The 23,451-nt window shown below is 46.9% G+C and overlaps 1 protein-coding gene across 2 annotated transcripts in view; it reads right to left on the reverse strand.

Moving 5' to 3' along the window:
* Window positions 1-4,098: 4,098 nt before the first annotated feature.
* The window catches only part of DOCK11 (dedicator of cytokinesis 11), a 70,579-nt gene continuing 51,226 nt past the window's right edge, over window positions 4,099-23,451 (reverse strand). Inside the window, exons 35-54 of one of the 2 annotated variants that reach the window (XM_065689808.1) lie at window positions 22,535-22,646; window positions 22,342-22,408; window positions 21,481-21,528; window positions 21,237-21,314; window positions 20,869-21,011; window positions 20,143-20,258; window positions 19,689-19,826; window positions 18,257-18,439; window positions 17,474-17,587; window positions 15,667-15,882; window positions 15,527-15,584; window positions 13,900-14,006; window positions 12,369-12,491; window positions 11,289-11,402; window positions 9,359-9,505; window positions 8,254-8,464; window positions 7,742-7,932; window positions 7,036-7,136; window positions 6,611-6,749; window positions 4,099-5,672 (exon numbers count right to left, since the gene is read on the reverse strand). In XM_065689808.1, coding sequence (XP_065545880.1) covers window positions 5,550-5,672; window positions 6,611-6,749; window positions 7,036-7,136; window positions 7,742-7,932; window positions 8,254-8,464; window positions 9,359-9,505; window positions 11,289-11,402; window positions 12,369-12,491; window positions 13,900-14,006; window positions 15,527-15,584; window positions 15,667-15,882; window positions 17,474-17,587; window positions 18,257-18,439; window positions 19,689-19,826; window positions 20,143-20,258; window positions 20,869-21,011; window positions 21,237-21,314; window positions 21,481-21,528; window positions 22,342-22,408; window positions 22,535-22,646 — 2,529 coding nt within the window. In that variant the 3' untranslated portion in view covers window positions 4,099-5,549. The remainder of the gene's footprint in view (window positions 5,673-6,610; window positions 6,750-7,035; window positions 7,137-7,741; window positions 7,933-8,253; window positions 8,465-9,358; window positions 9,506-11,288; window positions 11,403-12,368; window positions 12,492-13,899; window positions 14,007-15,526; window positions 15,585-15,666; window positions 15,883-17,473; window positions 17,588-18,256; window positions 18,440-19,688; window positions 19,827-20,142; window positions 20,259-20,868; window positions 21,012-21,236; window positions 21,315-21,480; window positions 21,529-22,341; window positions 22,409-22,534; window positions 22,647-23,451) is intronic. The other variant, XM_065689809.1, reaches the window with a different exon arrangement.

The following is a 23,451-nucleotide window of genomic DNA, read 5'->3' on the forward strand; positions in this document are numbered from 1 at the left end:
TCACTTTTATGGGCGCCAGTGGTTTGCCCAGATTCCCAGGGAAGAGGGAACATCGCACAAAACACGTTTTGATGCGTTCCGGGAGCAGCAAACATCGGGGATGAGGCTTTCCCTTCCGAGCTGCGCCAGCTCCCACTCACCACCCAAACGCAGGTGTTAACACCAGCGCCCACCCAGCAGAGAGGAAGCTTTGGCAGCCCCACGTTCGTGATGCACGTTGGGTGTTCCGAAGCCGGCAGAACCGTTCAGCGTTTCCCCAGCTCTTCAAGGGGTTTTGCAAGAGCTCCTCTGCTGCTGGGACACCCGTTTCAGAGAAAGGGGAGCGATGTCTGTGACGGGGCAGGGACGCCCGCGCTGAGCTTGGGTCTTCCTGGTTTCTTCCAGTTTGTTTTGGTACTCCTGGAGAAAGGAGAGGATTTAACAGCTTCCTGGTTCATTGTCATTGAAGGGAGAACTGTGCCTTCAAGCTCCAGGGGCTCTGCCTGCGAGTGAGGACGCCGCTAAAGCTGACCCAGATCACCCTCCTGGCTCTCGCTTTTGGTTTCCCCACTCTTGTTTCCTTTCCTCCCCTCTCCAAGCACACATCCAGTGGTGCCGGTGCTTTTGGCTGCTGGTGAAATCTTTGTCCCTGTCACATTCGCTTCCCGGCACAGGGCGGTCAGAACTCCTGCCAAAGCCTCTGATCCCTGACACCTACTCGAGACTTCCCGGTTCCCGTCTCATTGAGTCCTGTCCTGCATCTTGCTGTTGCAAATCTCCTGCTCACTCCTGCTGCTGTTGGACAACCGGCATTGCTGCAGGGACTGAACGCACAGACACACCTGAGGTATCTTTGGAATGATCTGTTGAAGAGGTGCTTGGGATACGGCTTCGTGCTTGGTGTACGTTGAGTCACGATTGTGCTGGTGATCTGCCCTTGGCTCTGTGTTCCTGCTGCTTCCACCCACACAACCAAAGGAATCTGACACCATTCCACAGGACATCCTTGTCTCTGTATTGGAGATACATGGATTTGATGGATGGACTGCTCGCTGGATAAGGAGCTGGCCAGATGGTTGCTCTCAAAGGGTCACTGTCCATAGCTCTATGTCCAAGTGGAGATCAATGACGAGCGGTGTTCCTCCGGGTTGGTGTTGGGACTGATCCTGTTCAACACCGTTGTCAGCAACAAACTCCCAACCCCTGCCACGGGCAGGGACCCCTTCCACTGGAGCAGCTTGCTCCAAGCCCCTGTGTCCAACCTGGCCTTGAGCACTGCCAGGGATGGGGCAGCCACAGCTTCTCTGGGCGCCCTGTGCCAGCGCCTCAGCACCCTCCCAGGGAAGAGCTTCTGCCTAAGAGCTCAGCTCAGTCTCCCCTCGGGCAGGCTCAAGCCATTCCCCTTGGCCTGTCCCTACAGGTCCATTTCTATGTCTCAGATTTTCTGATGAATCATGGTTTTGGGATCCTCCGAGCTGGAGGTGTGGCATTTGTGCTCTTCAGGATTTCCAAATCAACATCTTCTATTCGCCACTGAATAAATCAGTGTTAACCATTTCATCTGGTGCATTTAAGATTTATTGCAGTCATCTTCTTTAGAGGCAGCACATTCAATAGCTCATTTGTGTAGGTTTTAGTGCCATGAATCTTACACCAGTACTACAGCAATCTAAGTTTGCTGGTCTCGGAAAGCTCTGGAGCAGCATCGTGTGTTACTTGGTGTTACGTGGGTTAACAACTGAGGCGACCGGGCTCTCACATGCAGAAGGTTAAACACACACAGAATCATAGCATTGAATGTCATACATACATGCAATACGTATGCTAAAAGCACTTCTGTTACAAATATGTAGTAGCAGGTGTTGCATTTACATGAAAAGAGAGTAAATAACATCTGGGATTGCTGTATTATGTCCATACCGTAACTGGTTCATGCTTGCCTGACATGAGCATATTATCTGAAGGTTAAGTACTACAGGCTGTGCTTGCACACTGATGAGCTGAACACAGCATTGCTCAAGCCAGTAAGAACCCTGTGTTCAACCAAAACAGGTCAGTGAGCATCGGATGAACACAGGTTACTCTCCTCCAGTGGCTACATCGAGTAGGATGGGCTTTCATTTGTGGTTTTGAGCCTATGACTTCCACTTACGTTTCCCTCCATCTCTTTTGGGCTATGGTACATCAAACTGGGGGGTTATCCTTAAGCCAGCTGCGAATCCATGAGACTCTGTCCTTACAGGAAGGCAAACCGAACAGATTTTATCTACTTTGACACAAAAGGCATTATGTTTATGCAAACTCTGATTCAATATCAAAGTAGCACGTGGCGTATGTTAAAAAGGCTTCTGGAACAAAAGAAACACGTTTTATGCACTACAGGTATTGTCACATCCATCTGTTGGCCTACCTCATGACAACGTCTGCTGTCCGAAGACATTGAGAACAGTGAGCAATGTAGAAATAGATGCTTGGCTGCAGTAAGTTCTGGGTTCCAGATTCTTTCTGGGGGAAGAAAGAACCCTCTGAAGTTACCTGTCTTAAAATACCACTGTCTAATCCGCAGAAAGAAAAGCAATCAAAGCAGAGAGTGAATGCTTACGCTTCGCTTACTCTGTGTAGGAGCAGAAATCTCTAGGAGCATGTTCGTGTACATAAAGTCCTGGCAGACCCTGTGTTGCTTTATTATGTCTGATATGCAAACAATCTGGCTCCAATCCCATTATTCAAACCAGTCCTCATACTGAGAGTAGCCACAAGCTCTTAATCCTCATGGGCAGATGCTTTATCCTATTTCTTCTCCTTTTGTGCAAAATAGCCAGCACCTCCCTTCTGAAGACTTGATGTGTTATACAGCAGGTCTGCAGCTGAAGTAATTAGAGGTGTACATCGGAAAGATATATCTGTAGCTCTAGACATATATAGAAAGACTGCACAGGTTGTCATTTGAAACACATCCACTGACTTTTACAGACCAGAACCCTCCTGCACTGCTTTAGGTGGTGTAAGAAAACCCAAAAGTATTAATGAACATTAAGCATTTATATTCCTTCAGAAAAGGTAGTAAACAGGAAGTACCCGTTGTGAGCACCAGCCGCATAAACCAGTCACACCTATGGAGCACTCCTCACGTGTATCTGTGCATTCAGCTATTTCAGCCAGAAATAAGCAAAAAACTGGAGGGCTTCTGTAGACTGGGACAATAACGCAGGAAAAGGATAGGCGGAGAAAACATGAACATCTTGGCACCAGTGTCCAGATACCGCTGTGAAACAGCCTTTGACCAGTCTCTATCGTTTCTAGATTGGTGACAATGGAAAGCAAAACCAGCTGGTTTGGTCCCAGTCTTATTATAACCCAACTCAGAAGGACAAATTGGATGTTCCAAGTCCAGTTGAACTATTATACCTGCAGGACAGAAGCACATCCTCAGGGTACGATCATCCTTGTTACTTACCAGAACTGCACAGAAGTGCGTATTCTGAACTGCACTGACTGTATGTATTCTATTGGCCTTGTATCAAATATGTTTTTTGGCTGAATTACTGAAGCAGCTTTCCAGCAAATGAAACCGAAACGACAGGACAACTACATCACCACCAATTAATTGAGATGTTCGGACAAAAATTCATCTTGCACCATTAAAGACATCTGAAAATAGGAGTGAGAATTTCACTGTAATTCCAGTAAAACCAAGGAATAACAACTGAAAATTCAGCCAGCAGTGTTATTTCAGGACATCAAAGACATCAGGAAACATGAGTAAGAATTTCACTTCAATTCCAGGAAAACTATTAGGTGTAGTATTTAAAAGAGTTGTAGTGCAAGAGATCTTGGAGTCCACATCTCATCATCGCTGACTGCATTCAAGGTGCACCTTTAGGACTGATGTTTAGGGTTTAACTAGCTCCAAAACCTAATGCAATGTATCCACTATTAAACAGCTTCATCACCTTTTAGTGATCTGGAACATTCTATCTGCCTTTGAATACGATTTGGTGAAAGATGAAAATCAATAAGGTAGCAACCGTATTTAAACACTGCAGTCTCAATTCCTCTTTCTGTTAAGCTAAATTTGGAGCCTGCCTGGCATAAAAGCACACACAAGCAGAAGTGTGGTCTGGTTGTTACAGAGGCACATCTGTATTTTGCTTATGGCTGAATTTATGGATCACAACATTATTGTTCTCAGCAGAGGAGTCATTTTAGGTCATTAGAAACATGCATAATAAACATTTTGAACTGTGGTCAAAAACTATTTGAAGATAGTTTTTGTTACAGACATTAGAAGGTTATTACTTTATAGACACTTAAGCCGAGCTAAATACCCAGCTGGAGTCCTTTTATTATGGCATTTTCTTACACATCCTTAACCCCCCGCATCCTTCCCTTATGAACTACTGGAACCGTATTTACAACTGATAGGATTTGAAAACCATGGGTGTTCCGAATGTTGCTGGATAAAAGAATGCCTGATCTGGTTTCTTCTTCCTGCATCTGAAAGGGTCTCCCTAGAGACAGAGAGAATACATTAAAGCTTCGTGGAGGGGAAGAAGGAATCAAAGAATTCCAGAAAATACATGATCTTCGACCACATGTCAGACAAAAACCTGTTTTCTTTCAGAAACCAGAGCTGTTTAACAGCAGGGAGCATACATGCCATATGATGGTAAAAGCCCCTCAATTGTGCACGAGTTATGTTGATGCGCTGGGTTTTTTAAAGCATATCTCACAGATTATTGGATGTTTTTCCTGAAAGGTGTTTATATATATTTATAATTCCCAATTATATATTTATAATTCCCAATTATATAATTCAGAATGATATATTTATAATTCCCAGCTTCAGGTGCCCTCAGCTTGTATTTGTGAGACCATGAGTGGTAAATAGAGAAACTCGTCTCAGATGACAGATCTCTTGCCAGAGAGGAATCTCCTGGCTAGAGGTGAAATGAGCTGTAGGAAGTTCAGCTTTCATGGGGGTTCCTTTAGAATCATCTGCTCAGAGGAGGTATGAAAATGATCATTTCTGACTTGGGTTTTAGCTGTTCCAGACCTGGACAAGCCTCCTCTCAGGGTCTGAGTGCAATGGGGGCACCGGGACCCCAAGTCACTTTTTAGAAGAGGAAGATCTCTTACTAGTGACTACGATTTCTCCCTCATGTTCCCTGTCCAACAAAGCTTTTAGCAGCAAATATGATACAATGCTAACTTCTATAGACTCCTATTTACAAAGTAGTTTTACATTTTATTATATTCCATTGTACAACTTTACATAGTACTGTTCCAATTCCCATTCATAGTTCAGCAATTCGATACCTAGTTAGATGGTTTTCCATGTCCTGTTACATGTTTAGCTTTAAAAAAAACACAGTAGAAAAGAAGCACAGTGGTGCAGTGTCCAGGCACTTCAATGTTGCTCAGCAAAGGAAGCAAGCACCCTGTTTGAAAGCATGGCAACTTTGGGGGAAAGAAAGAACTGTATCTTTGCTCATCATGGATTCCTTTAAACATCCTTTGTACAGTTCCACTTATTCCTGAGAAAGCTCTGTGAAATAGGAGTGCTATGTCTATATTTCAGCAGTGGGTCTGAGCGAACAGTAACTTCCGTCCCCAGATGTCCCGCTGATGGCACAGAAGACATGGAGGGAGTCGTGCATCCAGGGTGAATGCATCGTATCTGCGTGGTAGATCTAGAGGAAACAGAAGAATTAGAGCTTCAGGAAAGGTTCCAGGTCATGATTGTAATGCAGATGTTTGAAAAGATACGCAAAAGAGATAGCCAACCTTGTCTTCAGAGCTGTTTCGCAAAGGCAGCATAACAGAGAAATGAGAAAGAAGAATGAAGCAATTTCTGTAGCATTCATATACACATTATTGTAACTAAAAATGATCCAGTAGGACACAACTCTATAGGAAAGAGACAATTCTCTGTAGAGCAATAATTTACTATATCTTTGCAATAAGAAAACTGGGGTTTGTTTTTGTAAGCACAGGGAGTAAATGCAGCTAAATACAGCACTCACTGCATCTGTGCCATGTGGCAAGACCCTGTACTTTATAACCTGAAGGGCGGTCTTACAACACAGGATCTCACTGGAGTGGAGGAACTGCTCTAGAGTGACTGTATTTGTGTTTCACCCTGTGATTCACCAGGCAGCAGGTCGGTCAGCCTCGATGTGTTACATTAGGGAAACTGAGCTCATTGGCCATCATAACCAGTTTCAGGACATCCAGCTTCCTGCCAGCCTCTGAGCTTCCTGCACCTCTTCAAAACGGGGATTTGGCCAGAGAGTTTCAATCTTGCCACAGGATTCTTGTGATGCACAAAACCTGAGGCAAAACACGGCACAGGACTTCGGGGGGCTGCAGCACCAGGAAACTCATGGTATGTGTCAGCAGAGCCTCCACCCCAAAGCACACTGTGCACCAACACCAGGCTGAGATTGCCCATCGACAGAAACTGGTGTTTGGAATCCACCAAGTCTATCATTTACTTTACAAGTTCAGTTACTCGCCTTTTTGCATTTAGCTACATAACATGAAGAGCGATCAAGTTTTCAGCTAGTTTTCAGCATGAGTTATCAAGCACAGAGAGAACCTCTGTGGGCTCCTGATGTGCAGTACGTGCCTGTTCATGGATGATGTCAGAAAGCTCTTTCACCATATCCCGAAAGTTTGACTTGAGCCCCTCATGGTACTCCACTTGATCCTCCTTAATGAGTCGCTCGTTGAGCTCCAGAGCAATTCCACAGGCTTGTATAAACTTCCTGAGGAGGAAAGGAATGAACGGCAGCCATTAAAATAGCCCAGTCTTCTATAAAAGCAAGCAACCAAACAGATGGTAAGTTCCATTTTTTCTCCCATTTTCTCCAGTGTTTAGGAGAACCACAGACTGGTTTGGGTTGAAGGGACCTGGGTGAAATGGGAGACACCAGCACCAGGATCTTTATAAGGCACATCTAAGCATCCAGCATCTGATTTTGGAGACAGAGAGAACTATAAGCAAAGCGGGTACCATGTTCCAGCCAGGTTTTATTACATCAGAAATCCTACCTGAACATTTCTTTTAAGTCATTCACCTTCTTAGTAGGATATTTGCTGGACTGGCTGTCACTTAGGAAAGCTCGGGCATAGGCCAAGGGACCAGCATTAACCTAGAACCAGAGAGAAGTCAGAAATCATTTATGGCAGAACTTGTGCTGAGTTGCTAAAGGCAGTAGTGAAGGGAACAACAATATTAAGAAATTCACCACAAAACCAATCTTAGCATATTATTTGCATGCCACCAGCTCTGCATTACTAATGTAACCAGAGTGTTAGTTTTTCTATGGTTTTTAAGACCAAAAGATAAATGGAGATATAAAGAGAGATACAAGCTGGTTCCTCACACTTACCTCCTAGTTCCATTTGAGATAGCAGTTTGATCTGAGCCTTAAGGTCATTTATTCATCTTGAGAATTCAGGCTCACAAAAAGGCTATTTGTACCTGATACTGATGATACAATCTCCAAGAGTTAAGTGTATCTCAGCATTCACCCATGGCCAACTAATGACAAAATGCTAATTGCCATCAGCCCCCTGCTAATGTACTGCTGTGTTCATGGACAAGCTGTGCTTGCGTTTGCTGTGGTGCTGCAGACAAGGTAGTTAATGAGTTCTGGACAGTAAATGCTGTGCCACGAGAAGATGACTCCCAGAGTCATCTTATAACTCCCTGAGTCAGCTGTAACTGTGATTTTGGATGAGCATCAAGCCTTACCTGCACAGAAACACAGCCTTGCAGTTTGAGTTGCAGCTGGATCATGTCAACATCACCCGCGGAGCACAGCTTCTGCAGCTCTGCTGTCTTGTCTTTTATCTCATCAGCAGCCACATCGATTGGTTTTAAATTAACCTGGTGTTCATAATTGACTGGAATCCTCTTCTTTACATACGGAAAGGAGTTCAAAGCTAGCGGGAACAGCAAAGGAATTACAGATTGAAAAGTCATGCAGCATCGGGGACTGCTCTTCATGGAACACAAGCAGATCCTTGCCCTCCGGGTTTTACTTGGTGTGTGTGAAATCCTGAACAAGACTGTATTTTACCAGCATGATTTGTTATTTTATAAACATTTGCACATAGAAACATAAGGCAGACTCCCCTCCCAACCAGCATATCGTAGCATGAATCTGATTAAATAGCTGAGAGAACTTCTGACTCTTTGGGATATTGTAATGAGCTAAACCAGTCTAAAAATAGTGGCTGATACAGACTCACATTTGTACTTACTAGTTAAAATGGTCCTTTTTTTGCACTGCTCTTCCACACTGCCATGTTTTTTTCCAGATAAAGTGTAAGGAGTTTCAAATACAAATCTATTGATGTTATGGTTTCTTTCAAATTCGGTCTTTCTTTCAGACATCTCTTTGTCTTCAAAATAGGGCTTCACGTAAGTCACTTGAATGTGGGCATACTTGGGATCGAGGTCTTTAATGTTGACCTGTGAAATAAGAGGGTTACTCACTAGAAGAACAAAGATTAATAACTTGACTTACAATTGGTTAATGTGGGATGTGATTTAAACTGATTCCCTGCTCACTCAGCTCCATTGCATGCAGTGAAGCACACAGCAAACACTCCCTCTGAGCCCAGCTGTGGTGTCTAGACCATCCACTACCAGATACACAAGACAAGGAGGTTGGGCACAAGAAATGCCTCATCTGCAACAGGTAGCCATATCACCTTGTCCATCAATGCAGCACACGCCTGTGCTACTCAGTCCTAGTATGACCATATTGCTTCTAGACCATAAATGAGCACTCTTACAGTGCTGTGCTGTGGCATGCAAATCTGCAGGCTTGCCTAAAGCAAGCTTTGGGATCACCAATATTGTCTTTGGTAACCCAGACACATCTGTGGTTGCAAGATAAGGGTGTGAACAGCCCTTGCAGGGAGCATAAATGGGTATTCCATAGGAAGAGGAAGGAGCTAAGGCTGCAAGGCCCCAGAAGACTTTCTTTTGGTCTTGCAGTGTCAAAGCAACAACAATTCCACTTCCAGTCATCTGCTCCTCTGTGCTTCCCAACAACACGGCTCAAGGGAGGTGTGGATTGCCATTTCCCACTCATAATTCCCAATTCATTTATTTCCTCCTGGGTGCCAGATCAGCACCAAAACTTGTCAAGCTATGCAACACGCCCGCACAGGAGCTTGGGGATGACAGGAGCAAATGGAAGCAAGGTGCTTGTAAGAGGGTGGAAGAGAGGGCTCACAGAATGACTTGGATTGGAAGGCACCTTAAAGCTCATCCAGTTCCAACCCCTGCCACATAATATGGCCCAGATGTTCACCACTAATTGCATTTCATCAGCTTGTTCATGCAGTTGAACTCTACCTTGTTAGAATCCTGGATAATTTTTACGGTCTCCGACCCAAATTTTTCTCCATAAAGTTTCAGAAGCCGGAAGGAGATCTCCGAGAGGCCCGTCAGCTTGGGTTCCTTATAGATGTATTCCTTCCCATCTTCTTCTTCAAAGAATGTCTAACATTAACCACAAAGAGGCAGTGAGGAATCACTGGGTTTCTTTGCTTGGAAAACTGTATTTTAGATTTCCTACTTTGAAAGCAAGTTTCCACTGGCGTTTCAGAAAGCCAAGAATGTTCAGAAGGCTACAGCTTGCACAGGGTCTCACTGAGCTTCGCCTTTCAATAGGTTCATTCAGATTAGTGTGAAAAAGTCATGGGTTTCCTCAGCCAACACAACACGTCACTGCTGAACACAAAGGCTGGGGGAGGACCAGAGAGCAATATAGACACTGTGGAAGCTGGGTCTGGCCAGCACTTGACATTGTGGAAGGATGGAAAGAGGCCAGCAGGAGAAAACTCACAAAAATAAGGCAGAGGGAAGGAGCAGAGAGACATGTAAGTGGAGGAAGCCCTGACAGCAGAGCCATGTGAACAGTCTGAAGGATTTTGTGTAGGCTAAAGGGACTTGAAGCAGTAAATAAAGAAATGGGTTTCCTCTGCTTTGATTCCTCTTGTATTCAGGGAAGTGGAACTTGGTGTATTTGCTGTAGAGACAAAATTGCATTAAAGGTTGTGCCTGCATCACCAGTCCTTCCTGTACTGGGAACAGCACGAAAGCTTCACGTTTTGGCAAGCTGCTCCCATTGGAAGTTGTGACAGTGTTAAAACTATGTCTGTGTAGCCGGCGTATAAAGCCGGCAAAGCTTTCAAGTGCAAAACTGGATCAAGTGTTGGTTGTCGGGATGATCCGTTGCTGAATTTTAGGGGCTGATCCAGTTATTTCTACGGCTTTTAGGAAACTAAGCTAGCAGTTGTCTCCTTTTATCTGTTGCTAACCTCATTCACTTCTCACATGTCCAAAGTTGAAGATAAGATGAGGACAAAAATAAAAGGTATGTTTGCTGCAGCAAGTCAGTGCTCCAACACGCTGTGCATGTAATGATAGTGGTGTTCAAAGGTACCAGCCTAAGATGGTTTCAGGGGTATTAATCACCTCCTTTAAAAGAAGGAATGAGGAAAGACAGAGCTAATATAATTTACACAGTATTTCCAAAGAGGGGTCCTGCATCTCTCCCATGGTTACCGGTCCAGAAGCAGAAGCAGGTAGTTCAGAGACACAAGGGAGATGAGGGGTAAGGCACTTTATTAGGTTAACAGCTACAGCTGGAGGAGAAAAATAGGAACACAACTCCTTTCAGGTTCAGAAGACTTCATCAGGCAGAAGATAATGCTCATTCTTGGGAGGCTGAGCCCCAGACCTTGGCCACATTTTCCCAGCCACCTCAGTTAACAAAAATACTCTCTCTACAAGTATATAACCAATATTGAGATACTTTGCCTCCAGCTTCTCCAATAACCTTTTACTCTACTATTATATAGAAAAAAGCAGCAATTGTCTGTAGAAGAAAATGTCTGTAGAAGAAAATGTTATTACTACTATTTGTACACGGTGGTTATATGCTGTGACTGCTACATACAATACCCGCTAAGTTGTGTTTGTGTAGTTTATAATAACTATAATTACAATCACCACCACTGAACCTATTAAGCCATCTCCTACCTGCTGAGGTGTTTTATGGGAAGCCCACAAGCAGAATCATAAACTACAATAAATCAAGTGCTCCTGCAGAGACACAAACCCTCACCTCAAGGGTGGAATGTGGAAACGTTCACAAAGATGCGCCAGTGCCTGCTCCAGAGGAGCCAACAGGCATCTCAGCTCCAGGTCTGGCAGAGCAGCAGCTCTAAAGCTGGTGATGCCTGGCGAAGGGTGACTGGTGAGTGGGGTATGTACTTACTTGTCCATAAAAGGCCACTCTAAAAAAGGTTCCAAGAAGCCTCTTCCTGGTATGCATGACTTCCAATATCTTGGCGTATGCTCCATGAAGCGTTCTGTACAGCTGGGTTAGTTTCTGGAAATCAGATTTTGACATCATTAAAGCAGGATTTTAGCCAGCACTGGCAGCTTCTGAGAGATCTGATCACGGTCCTTCGGAGGATTCAGATGCGGATTTCCAAGGAGGTGGAACACTTGCAGTGCTCTTTGAAAAACCCCAGTCTTAAGCACATGCTCAGCTCCAGGTCTGGGAGGAGCTGCAGGCTGCAATGACACTGCTATCCTTAGGGAGAAGGCTGAGCCTGCTGTCCCTGCATGCCCCCCGACCAAGCCTTCATGGGTAGAGCAGCCTGCAGTATTTTACCCAGATATCTGGTTTTGATCAAAACCAGATGAAGGCTTCCATTAGCTTCAGCTGTACAGCTGGATCCTGCCCTGGTGTGGAGGGGGTCATGGGATAAGGGAAGGAAAGAGGAGCGCAGCAGCCTCCCCAAAGCACAGGTCACAGCAGGCACTGGGAAGCATCAAGGTGAACAGCTGGGAAAGCTTCCTTCCCTCCTCTCCACTTGCACGGAATTACCTGCACATCTAGTCCTTTCTTTGAACACCCCACTGTGCTTTTAACTCTTACAGTCTTCAAGTCCCAAAGAGAACCTGGCTTTGACGAGCACAGGGTATGATGACAGCTTTGTTTTAGGGGAAGGAAGGTGGGAATTATTCACTAAACATGAGTCTTGTGTGTCTTTAGCTGTAACAATCACCCTCCAGACCACTGCTTTCACTCATGTGTTTAGCGACCAGCAACGAAGCGCAACGTGGGTGTTACTGACATCAGTTCAGTGACTCATAGCTTCAAAAATACAAAAGGCTCTTGCATTCTTTCTGAGGGATCTAGAAAATTACCTTACATCATAGAATCACAGAATGGTTTGGGTTGGAAATGACCTTAAGATCATCCCGTTCCAGTCCCTGCCGTACGCAGGGACACCTCACCCTAGACCATGTCTGTTTGCATATATGCAAACTAGTTCAAAACACTCACCTCAAATTCACGCCGCTTCTCATAAATAGGAATGATCAGTTTGGACACTTCAGAAATGGTTTCATAGCGCTCTGCTTTCCACAGGCCGTCCACACATTGCTCCAGCAGCTCCACCAGCACTTCCTACGAGAGCAGCCGAATGGTGGTGTTAGTAACAGTCCAAGTTAGAAGGGAAAACCATTTTATTCTCAGTTTCCTTAACAGGTCCCGGTACAAGCAGCCACAGTCATAGCCCATGGTCTCGCTTTTCCAAAAGGAAGGAAACAAAAGATAAAAAAGAAAAAAGGAGAAGTTATGTTTTGAAAGTTCCTTTATTCTTTATTATCATTAGCACAGGAGCCAGCAAGTGTGCCTTGGTTATTTAGCTTCCTCCCCAGGAGAACACCAAAGCTCTGGGAGGGTATGGAGATGGCAGCACTGGAAGTCAGAAGTAGATACCTGAGCAACACGTCTAAGAACATGTGTGCAGCAGCAGTGGGATGTGATGCTAAGGATCCTCAAGCCTAGTCTTGATGAATGGGCAATGGAGCAGCTCAGCCAGGCATGGTACAGGAGTCATTGTGAGGCTTTCTGACTCACAGGACAGTCTAGCCACTTCCTCAGTGCCTTGCTGTGGTTTCTGGGCTGTTCCGCTAATGTGGTGTCCTGCAGCACAGCCCTAGCTCGAGGGGAACACAAGATGGGCTGTTCAGCCTGGAGAAGAGAAGCTGTGTGGAGACCTCAGAGCAGCTTCCAGTGTCTGAAGGGGGCTAAAGGATGCCGGAGAGGGGCTCTTCATCAGGGACTACAGCGATAGGACAAGGGGTGATGGGTTCAAACTGAAACAGGGGAAGTTCAGGTTAGATAAGGCAGAAGCTCTTCCCTGTGAGGGTGCTGAGGCGCTGGCACAGGGTGCCCAGAGAAGCTGTGGCTGCCCCATCCCTGGCTGTGCTCAAGGCCAGGTTGGACACAGGGGCTTGGAGCAAGCTGCTCCAGTGGAAGGGGTCCCTGCCTGGGGCAGGGGTTGGAGCTGGAGGAGCTTTAAGGTCCCTTCCAATACAAACCAGGCTGGGGTTCTGTGATTCTATAAACCCTCACTCAGCAAAACCTGACTTGCGTGTTGTCCCTCCTTGGCGATACTGTGCCACGCTGCCCTGTGCTGGCAGAATTAGCACCCATAAAACACGGTAGGCAAAGATTCTTGTGCAGCTTCTTCAGTCTGAGTGCTAGAAAAAGCTTTATAGTAGAACAGCTTTTAGTAGAAAAGCTTTGCAAAGAAACCAAGAACCTTCACCAGTTCTGTATTGTACACAGAAAATCCCCCAAAGCAGATTTCTCTTAGGAAATCGCTGGGAAGCAGCTTTCCTTACAGACATCAGTGCCCAACTGTAATTTGTTAGAGCTTGCACCAACAAAGTCTAAAATAATCACAGAATCCCTCTATTCCATGATGCCCTCATGGAACGAGCCTGCACCGGAGCTGATCACCTCAGTGAGTGACCCATCCTACCCAGCTGCCCAATATCCCACGCTCTGTACTACAGGACCTCACCTCACTGTAATGTACATCCATCATCCCACCGTCTTCTTTCATTGCACCTTCTTCATCAATGTTGGGAGTGATTTTCCTGAAGGCAGCACATCCACTGGGGAAGAGTTCTGTAGTGGGCAAAAGCAAATGGATTAGTGGAATAACAGCTCAAATGCATCATGCTTTAATGGCTGGGAAGCAGTCTGGCTGACAGTGAAGTCCTACAAGTAGCAGTGGACCTGACTCTCATTTTACTATTGAATGTATGAGACCGAACACAACAGAATCTCCCCAGCCATTTGCCACAGGAGTCATTCCTAGGAACTAACACCAAGCACAACAGGTTTCCCTGGATCGGGAATCCCCAACCTAACCAGCTGCAACCAACTGAAAGTCATGAAGAACATAGGTGTATCTTTGCACAGAAGATGCAAGAATCATCGAATCAAGTAGACTGGAGAAGACCTTTAAGATCATCAAGTCCAACCGTTGCCCCACCACTGCTAAAGCCACCACTAACCCATGTTCCTAAGGCCCTCGTCCACATGAAGAACAAAGCTATTGTGGGATGCTGGAGAGCTGGGTGGGAAGTGAACAGGTCTGTACATTCCTAGCAGAAAGCACAGTTAGGTACCCCAAAACTTTGAGTAGATCAGCCTTTCCTGAACCCTTTTCAGCCTACATATACGTAAAGAGCACAGTGACAGAGAGAACTCAGTGTATTCACTTGTTATTCCTTTGGATTTGTTCCTCTTCTTTTTTAGCAGTTCTCCTTTACCACTGGTTGTGGTAAGCAGCCTCCAGGGTACAAATAAAGAATTACCAACAATACTCTCCCTTCTGCAGCCCATGAAGTGTGCAGAGGGATCAGAAAAACCAGTCCCAAGCTTTCACACTTCGCCAACACAAAGTACAGGATTTGGAGGGACTCCAAAGGTGTCCGAAGCCACCTGAGCAAAGCACTTCAGACCTTCCCAGCCAAGGCAGTGCATGTACTCAATGGGCTTTTATGCAGCCTTAACTTTCTGAAATGTGAAGTGTCCGTGTCAATAATCACACCCTTACATGCAAATGAGAAATGGGGTCAATACATCAGCTGTGGAGCAGACATTTAAAAGAAATCCTGCAGAGTGGTGTTACTTGAGAGCATGCAAGCCTATCCTGTCCTTCCTGCTTTGCATCAAATCACAATACTCTCTTGCTTCCTTATTATTCTTTACCTATTTGTATCGTTAGGCTATAGTAGTATCTTTTGACTGCATTTTGACTGCTTTACTCTAGTTTTCTATACTGCCTCTGGTGACACTCCGGATGAACATACTGACAGCAAGTTTTTAACATGGGCTTCCCCTAGTGAGTACAGTTCCTAATATAAACCACAACAACATTTAAACCAAGACATGATGTGTCAGTTTGTATTTCACTCAGCAACGTGCCAACACCACTGCCTAAGCGGTCCTGGCCAGCCTAGTAAATGCCTGCATACACACAATTGGATTCCCTCTTTAAAAACACTCATCCTTTTCTAGCTTCACCCACTGGTTAGTTTGTTTCTACAATAATCATCTGCCAACTGAGGAGAAACTTGTCTTGAACAAGATTCTGATCCCCCAAACCCCATCAAACCTTCCAAGCACCACACACTTACTTTTCCTGTGCAGGAACTCAGCAACGAGGGCTGCGACATGAACGTAACACATGGCTGCCTGCAAAGGACAATGGAAAACCAACATGTAATCTGTGCCTCTGGCTTGTTGGGTAAAACCACGGGTTTCATTCCAGAATCACCTCTGAGAAGTCTCCGTTTTTCACATGGATCTTTGCCATGCTGTCCAGCCATGTTTTCCGGAGCTCTGGGGTGCTCGCGTAAGACTTGGCTAAACTGTACTGCAGATCTATCAGCATTTCTGGATCCTTTTCATGTTCTTTCATCTGAGCAGTAGCCATGAGCACTGTACGGATTCTCTTTGTCAAATCTTTGACTTCGGAAGGAAAAGCAGTTGCCTGACACAAAACAAATCCAATTAGAAGCAAATACTGAAATAAGAGGGGAGACTGAGATGAGCTCTTAGGCAGAAGCTCTTCCCTGGGAGGGTGCTGAGGCGCTGGCACAGGGTGCCCAGAGAAGCTGTGGCTGCCCCATCCCTGGCAGTGCTCAAGGCCAGGTTGGACACAGGGGCTTGGAGCAAGCTGCTCCAGTGGAAGGGGTCCCTGCCCTGGCAGGGGTTGGGGCTGGAGGAGCTTTAAGGTCCCTTCAACCCAAACCAGGCTGGGGTTCTACATTACAGCAATGCAGGTATTTTGGCATCCTGAGGAGCTGGTGTGAGAGCAAGACAGAAGTGCTCTGTGCATGTAAAAAAATAAATGGATGGGACCATAAACAATGCCTGAAATATTTTCCATGTTATTCAACATCCGCTTGTTAAGTCTCTGATGTGGTCACTCTTCAATTCCTAAAGCACCGAAAGCATTTGTAGAGGTTCCCACCACAGGAATAAATAGAGAATGAAACAGGCTCCAGACTGACCCCTTGCTCAGAGCTGGATCAAGTTAGAGCAAGCTTTGTCCAGCCAAGTTTTATCATCTCCAGGGACAGGAATCCCACCTCCTTTCTGGGAAGTAATTCTTTTCAAGGCTCTAAATACAGTTGGACTTTTCTTTGCAGCAGCTTGTGCCCGTTGCCTCCTGTCTTAACACTCCCCACCTCTGAGAAGAGCCTGACCTCCTCGTCTCTGTAACCTCCCTTTTGGTAGGGGAAAGCAGCAGTTGGGTCCCCCTCAACTTTCTCTCCTCTGTGATGAGCCTGGTTGACATTCCCCTCTCCTTGGGCTCCTGCTCCCCAGCTGTATCTGTAAGCTGTTCATGGCATCCTTTCCAGTGTATTGAAATCTCTCTTGTACTCTTGCGGTTACATAAACTGGCTATAATGGTCTTGCAGCGCAAAATAAGAGTAGCGAAGTATGGCTCAGTGAAACCCTTATAGACATCATTACAGAAGAGAACAGAGGGTCTTGCCAGGTATATCCTACCTATGAATTCATTATAGAACAATTCAGCACCTACAGAACATTCCCATCCCATGTGTGCAGTGTTGACACACTGTTCAGTAGGTTGGGTAGAAGGTGTTCATTCTAGCACAAAGACAATTCTTTTCCAAAGAAATAGAACCATTAGTCCCCTGAAAGAGTGCTTTCTTAATCTTGCTGACACTCAATTAATAAACATTAATTCCTGCTAATTATTACCTTCAGGCAACAGAAGGACCAGGCTCTCCTGTGTCACTCCTCTCAAAGCAGGAAGTTCTTGGAAAGCTCTTTGGCCACCCTTGCAAGCAGAACACTTTGCCAAGTGTAACCTGACTGCAGAGCTCCTTCCTCTTGGTGTGAAGCCACATGGATAGAGCATAACCTGCCTGTGCAGCTGGTCCTATCACTGGTGGCATACTACTGGTTTACTGAGCAAACACAGCCCACAGGAGCTCATAAAGCATAGTTCCAATCATCAGCTTTACCCTTAAACACAATTTCCTTAAGTGTGACCCCAGTCTTTCATTAAGGCCGATAGCACATGATGTTATTTAATGTCTCCAACTTACCTTCATGGGCCTGTCACTGTTTGCAAAGTTGTTAATGATGAGCAAGGAGTCCTGAAACCTTGTCCCACCGCTGAGTGCCACATCTGCTATTAGCTGACTCACTGCAATTATTATCTGTTGGAACAGGGTGGGGCTTTAGTTAAGAGCCCTAATAGAGGAGTTTTATTGTCACAGTTACATGAAATGCTCCTAGGAAAACATCAGGTCTTTCCCACAACGCAAGTGATGATTGTTGTGGCTTTGCTGTCACATCCCTCCAGGACAAATACTTCCCAGAGGACTCAACTACTTTGCTGAGCAGTGAGTTCACTGAATTAACAACAGCACAATCGTAATACAAATCCCTGTTTGGACATCGGTCACTTTCCCCTGTGATTCGCTGCAACCCAGACAACGTTCATCTGCCTTACTAGATGGCTAAATTTGCTTCAAAAACTCAGTGCCGCAAAAGCAGCTCCAGGAAAACCCCTTCTCCTGCCTCAAAGGCAGCTCTTCCCTCTGTCCTCTCCACAGCAGCCCAGCCAGCCTCTGGGGCAGAGATGCACCTTGTGTCTGTGAGTCCAAAAACTCAACAGCTTGGAGCCCTTTGGCAGCGTATTTCACCTCAAGGGCCCTGGGCCAATCACTGCGATCAGGAATTAGGCAAAGCCTGGAAATCAAGAGGATTTTTGGCCATTTAACAAAAGCAAGATGCTCTGCAGACACGAGGTGACACAGTTGTATTGAGCTATCTGGTCATTAAGCCCAATGTGTCCTGTTGTCCTGCTTCTCCCAGTCACTGACCTGAAGATGCGTTCTCAGAAACGTTCTCCTTTTGGTGAACTCAAAGTTGTTTCTCATCAGGAGATAGAGGAGAGCGGAGGCTTCGTTCCTCGTGGAGGACACCTTGGAAGTGCAGCACTTGAGGATCTCGTAGCAGAGGGCAGCACACATGTTCACCCTTCCCTTGAAAAACGCTGAGGGGAACTTCACAAGAGGCATGCAAATGTTAGGAAAGACACCTTGGAAACACTGAGCCACGCTGCCCTGTGCTGGCAGAACCAGCATCTACAGAACACGGCGGGCAAAGGTTCTTGTGTAGCTTCTTCAGTCCCAGTGCCAGAAAAGCTTTTCAAAGAAACCAAGAACTTACACCAGTGCTAGCTACACATATTGTAAATGGAGAATCCCTCAACGCAGATTTCTCTTGGGAAACTGCTGGGAAGCAGCCTTACTTACATGTGGTCCATGATTCCTCCCAGTGCCAGTTGCCAACCTAGCAGGTTTTAAGGAGCCCCATGGAAAACGTCTCATAGGAGACCCCACTGTTTGGAGGCAGGCAGGTAGTCAGCAAAACTGCATTTTCTGCTTCCCATGTCTTTGCTTAGGACAAACCAAAGTTCAGCCCTACTCATACTCATTCTAGCTCTATTCTACTCTGTTCTAGTATAATTCATACTCATACCAGTGCTTAGCTTCACTGTGAGGTTACAGTAAAATGTACATAGCACAGATGGTTTCCACCCTTGAAAAACAGTTTAGCGGTCTCTCTAATCAAAATTTGCTCAATTAGCACAAGACCTCATTTGGAAGTAACACTTCGCTGCTTATCATTCACCACTGTGCTCTTCCTGGCTGCAAATCGCATGCCATGTGGATTTAACTCATTAATGATGAGCCGCATTCAAGTCATTTGAGAGGCTGTAATTCCTTTTGAGTTTATTAGAACTGTGCAGCTGGGGAGGAATGGAGCCTGCACGTACATCTGGTCTTGAAAAGGTGCTTATAAGAACCAGCAGGTTTTGACAAGCATGAAGGGAAATGTCAGCAACAGAATCAGTCACTGCTATTACGTACTTAGCTGTGGCTTTGACGCTGCTTTTGCTCAGGGGATTAAAGAGCCGTGTACCAGGGCTCAGAAAAGTGTAGAAAGAGGTTCAGGAAGTCCTATCCCTCTTTCACATGCAGTGGGAGAGGAGCGAGTGGCTTGTCAGCACAAGTATCACTCAAACAATAGCATTGTCAGCAATAGTGTCGGTTTAGGGCAAAGATTCAAGAAGCACCAGCTTTTGGTCAAATAGATGTTAAATCTTGAACAGCAGTTAAAGTGATAAGGGCAGGTGAGGGGAAGTTTACAAGGAGATCAAGTGCACTGGTCTCTTCTGTCATACCTATATAAATTGCTCTGTCCCTTTGGAGTCATGTATCACGTACCTTGCTAATACGTATTACATACCTTGCTAATGAAAGCTCTCAGAGAGGCAAACACATGCTTAAGAGCTGCTTCTGACTGGCCGTTTTTGAGAAAAGCCAGATGAATATCAAAAACCTTCTTCATGAGGGCGTTGTGGCCATCGTTGCTTAAAAGCTGAGTCTGGAAAGCGACAAGAGTTTATTTTACAGAAATGGTGTGTCTGAAGCTGGAAACGACAGAGAGAACTTTGTATAATTAACCACATCCATTCTTAAGACAGATAAGGAACAGTAAAAACCATTTATTAACGTGATGACCAGAACAAACTTGCACTGCTTGGTCAGAGACTATTTTTATAGCAGAGAATAAACCAGAAAAGGATTTACTGTTGTAAAGCCTCCCATAATGTGACACTCGAGGAGAATGGATCACCACCATCAACATGCAGAGAGAGATACAGTCACTTCCCTACAATGGCTTTGATTTCAATGCTAACCTTGAAACTCTGGGTGAAGAAAGAGATGGTGTCCAGGACTGTGAGGCACACTTCAGTGGCAATATTGCCCTCCAGCAATGCCTGGTGCACGATATCTGCTTCTGAGGTGCCTGCATCTGTGGATGGAAAGCAGATCAGGAGAAAACGGTGTTCAGCACTCCAGCTCCTACAGTATCTAAATGCTGATAAGTTTCTCCCCTTGCACTTCACTTAGGAGATGAGGTAAGAATACCAAGAGGCTGAATTTGCCAGCTCCAGTCAGAGGAGCTGCCTGATGCCAACCAAGAAAACCAATGTTGGCATTTCCCCTTAATCTCACTGCCTTTAAAGCCAGATAGAGAACTTGGTGTCCAAGTTGTACCCGCAGAGGGAAGTGGTGAGGTGCTTAACTGGGACAAAACTCAGGGGAGGCTTAGGGCAGATGGTGGCCCAGGTCCCTGTGTGGGGCAGCTCTCCCCTGCTCACCACCCACACCACGGTCACCTGAACCACACTCAGCCCAGGAGCTGAGCCAAGACAGGCAAGAGGAAAAAGCCACACAAGCCTTAAGTCCCAGAGGGGATTTTAAAGGGGCTGGCTTAAATATCACCCACATCAGCCCAGGAATATTGGAGGGAGGAGCAGTGACCGCTCTCATTCTGCAGTCTCAACAGCCTGAAGCAATGAGCAGTGAGTGTTAAATGGGTACATGCAGCTTTCAGCAGGCTAACTCTCTGCTGTACATACTGTGGTTGAGCGTGAAGGAGGTCTCCAAGCTGCCCAGATGCTGGAGCCGCACTTGCATCCCCCCTGCTCTGCTGCGGAACGCTGGCATCGTCTGGGATTTCCTATCGGTTCCTGCGTGCTTGGACAACCAGGCATCGTGCACCCTGCGAGGGGAGGTGAACACTGTGGGTTGGGATGAGTGGCAGGATTACATGCGGCACCAGGACAGAGAGCGGCCTCCCTCCAACACACTCATCTGGTTTATCCCAGACAACCCCATGGGACTGGCGAGGCTGCCCAGGTCTCTCCCGCACCCGCTGGCCCTGGAGCTATGGCCACAGCAGCGGGGCTGCTCGGGAGCAGAGGTGCAGCCGAGGCTCGTGTCTCACCTGCAGCTCACCGCAGGGGATGCTGCCAACCTGTGAGGGCAGCCGGGAGCGCCGGGGCTGGGGGGTCTCATGCAGGAGCTGCAGGGGAGGGAAGCGGCAGGAAGGATGAGGGAATGCTGCTGGCATGGTGCTGAGCAGAGCCCCGGCCCCGCAGGCTTCCTGCCTGCCCTGGTTTGCCTGGCTTCTTCAGCCTCAGCAGGGAGCATGGGGACAGCCCCCCAGCCTGGGTGGCAGAATACAGTACCTGGCAATATTTCTCTTCCCCACGTATCTGAAATGAAACAAACACACCCTAGAAGGAAAATAAAATATGGACCCGTTACAGATCCTGCAGACCAAGAAAATCCACAACACCTAAAGGGGCTGCAGGAAACCTAGAGACGGGCTTTGGACAAGGGCCTGTAGGGACAGGCCAAGGGGAATGGCTTGAACCTGCCTGAGGGGAGACTGAGCTGAGCTCTTAGGCAGAAGCTCTTCCCTGTGAGGGTGCTGAGGCGCTGGCACAGGGTGCCCAGAGAAGCTGTGGCTGCCCCATCCCTGGCAGTGCTCAAGGCCAGGTTGGACACAGGGGCTTGGAGCAAGCTGCTCCAGTGGAAGGGGTCCCTGCCCGTGGCAGGGGTTGGAGCTGGAGGAGCTTTGAGGTCCCTTCAACCCAAACCAGTCTGGGATTCTGAGGTTTAAAATGCACCCTTGTCCTTGTCAGCAGACACACTCCTCTGTGCATGAAGGTTTGGGTCTGTATTTACAAGTCACTTGACCCCACACTCTTGGATTCAAAACCCTGTGGCACATCCCTGTCTCCTCACCCATCTGTCCCACACGCCCATGCAAAGCACAGGCTATGCCCAGAGCCCTGCTCGCCCGTGGGTGCTGGGACACCCTCTGACAGCCCGGCCCGAGCACAGGGCACTGCCACTGTACCCCGCTCCCTCCATACACACCCTTCCTCCTCACGGGGAGGAAGAGCATTTCCTTCCACCCTGGCTGCACACCCCAGTGCTGCAGAGGACCATGCATCCTGAGGGACACCCTGCACTTGTGCCTTCTTGGACAATGCTGCCCACAGGAAAGTGCAGTGTTTGAACTGCATCCTCATGATACTCACTCCAGAAGCACAAGGACATTGATCAGCTCTTGGGGGGAGAATTTGTTCCAGTAAGCTAAAAGAGTATCTGAAAGAAAAAAGCCCACAGTGTGCTGAGATGTAAAACAAACCAAAGGGGAGCTTACAGACCCCAGGAGCTGGCAACTGCCTCTTGTCTTTTGGGCTGCCCCCGAGCTGAGCAAGAGCCACCGACCTTCAGAGATCATCTTCACAACGTAGAGGTAGCACATCAGGAGTGTCCGGATCTCAAACTGGTCCAGCCGGCTGCAGTGAGACACGCTGCTCCTCGTGGAGCTCCTGCGGATCTGTCGGGACACAGAGGTGACATGGAACCAGTGGCCCCATTGCCCAGGCTGTGCCTGAGCACGGCACCATGCAACATGGGCACAGCAAACCATGCGTGCCAGCATTCCTCCTGCCCCCCTGCACAGCACCATGCCTGGGAGACACCTCATCCAGTGATGAGCAGTCTGGAAACCCTGGACACGTGGCCAAGTGCTTCTCTGCCCGGAAAAGAGATGTCTGGGCAGAGGACACTGGCTTATCCAGCAGAACACGGGTCAGCCCCATCAGCCCTGCAGTCACTGCCCTGCTCCTGTCCGCAGTGTCTGACAGTTTCAAAGTCAGTTCTTGTCAAACAAAACGGTTCATCAGCTGCCATGGTTTGAAGCAAGAATCTAACTTTCTGTTAAAGACGTACACCTAAACCCAGCAATGCCAAAAAGCTCTTAAAAAACCCATGAAATTTCAGCTACATATTTTCTTAAATCTATGATGCTCGAGAGGGACTCTTCATCAGGGACTGTAGTGATAGGACAAGGGGTGATGGGTTCAAACTGAAACAGGGGAAGTTCAGGTTGGAGATAAGGCAGAAGCTCTTCCCTGGGAGGGTGCTGAGGCGCTGGCACAGGGTGCCCAGAGAAGCTGTGGCTGCCCCATCCCTGGCAGTGCTCAAGGCCAGGTTGGACACAGGGGCTCGGAGCAAGCTGCTGCAGTGGAAGGGGTCCCTGCCCGTGGCAGGGGTTGGGGCTGGGTGAGCTTTAAGATCCGTTCCAACTGAAACCATTTTATGATTCTAGGATTTCTTTTCTCCTGATCTTTGGCAGTGGG

The sequence above is a fragment of the Lathamus discolor genome, chromosome 9, assembly GCF_037157495.1.
Source record: "Lathamus discolor isolate bLatDis1 chromosome 9, bLatDis1.hap1, whole genome shotgun sequence".
NCBI lineage: Eukaryota > Metazoa > Chordata > Aves > Psittaciformes > Psittacidae > Lathamus > Lathamus discolor.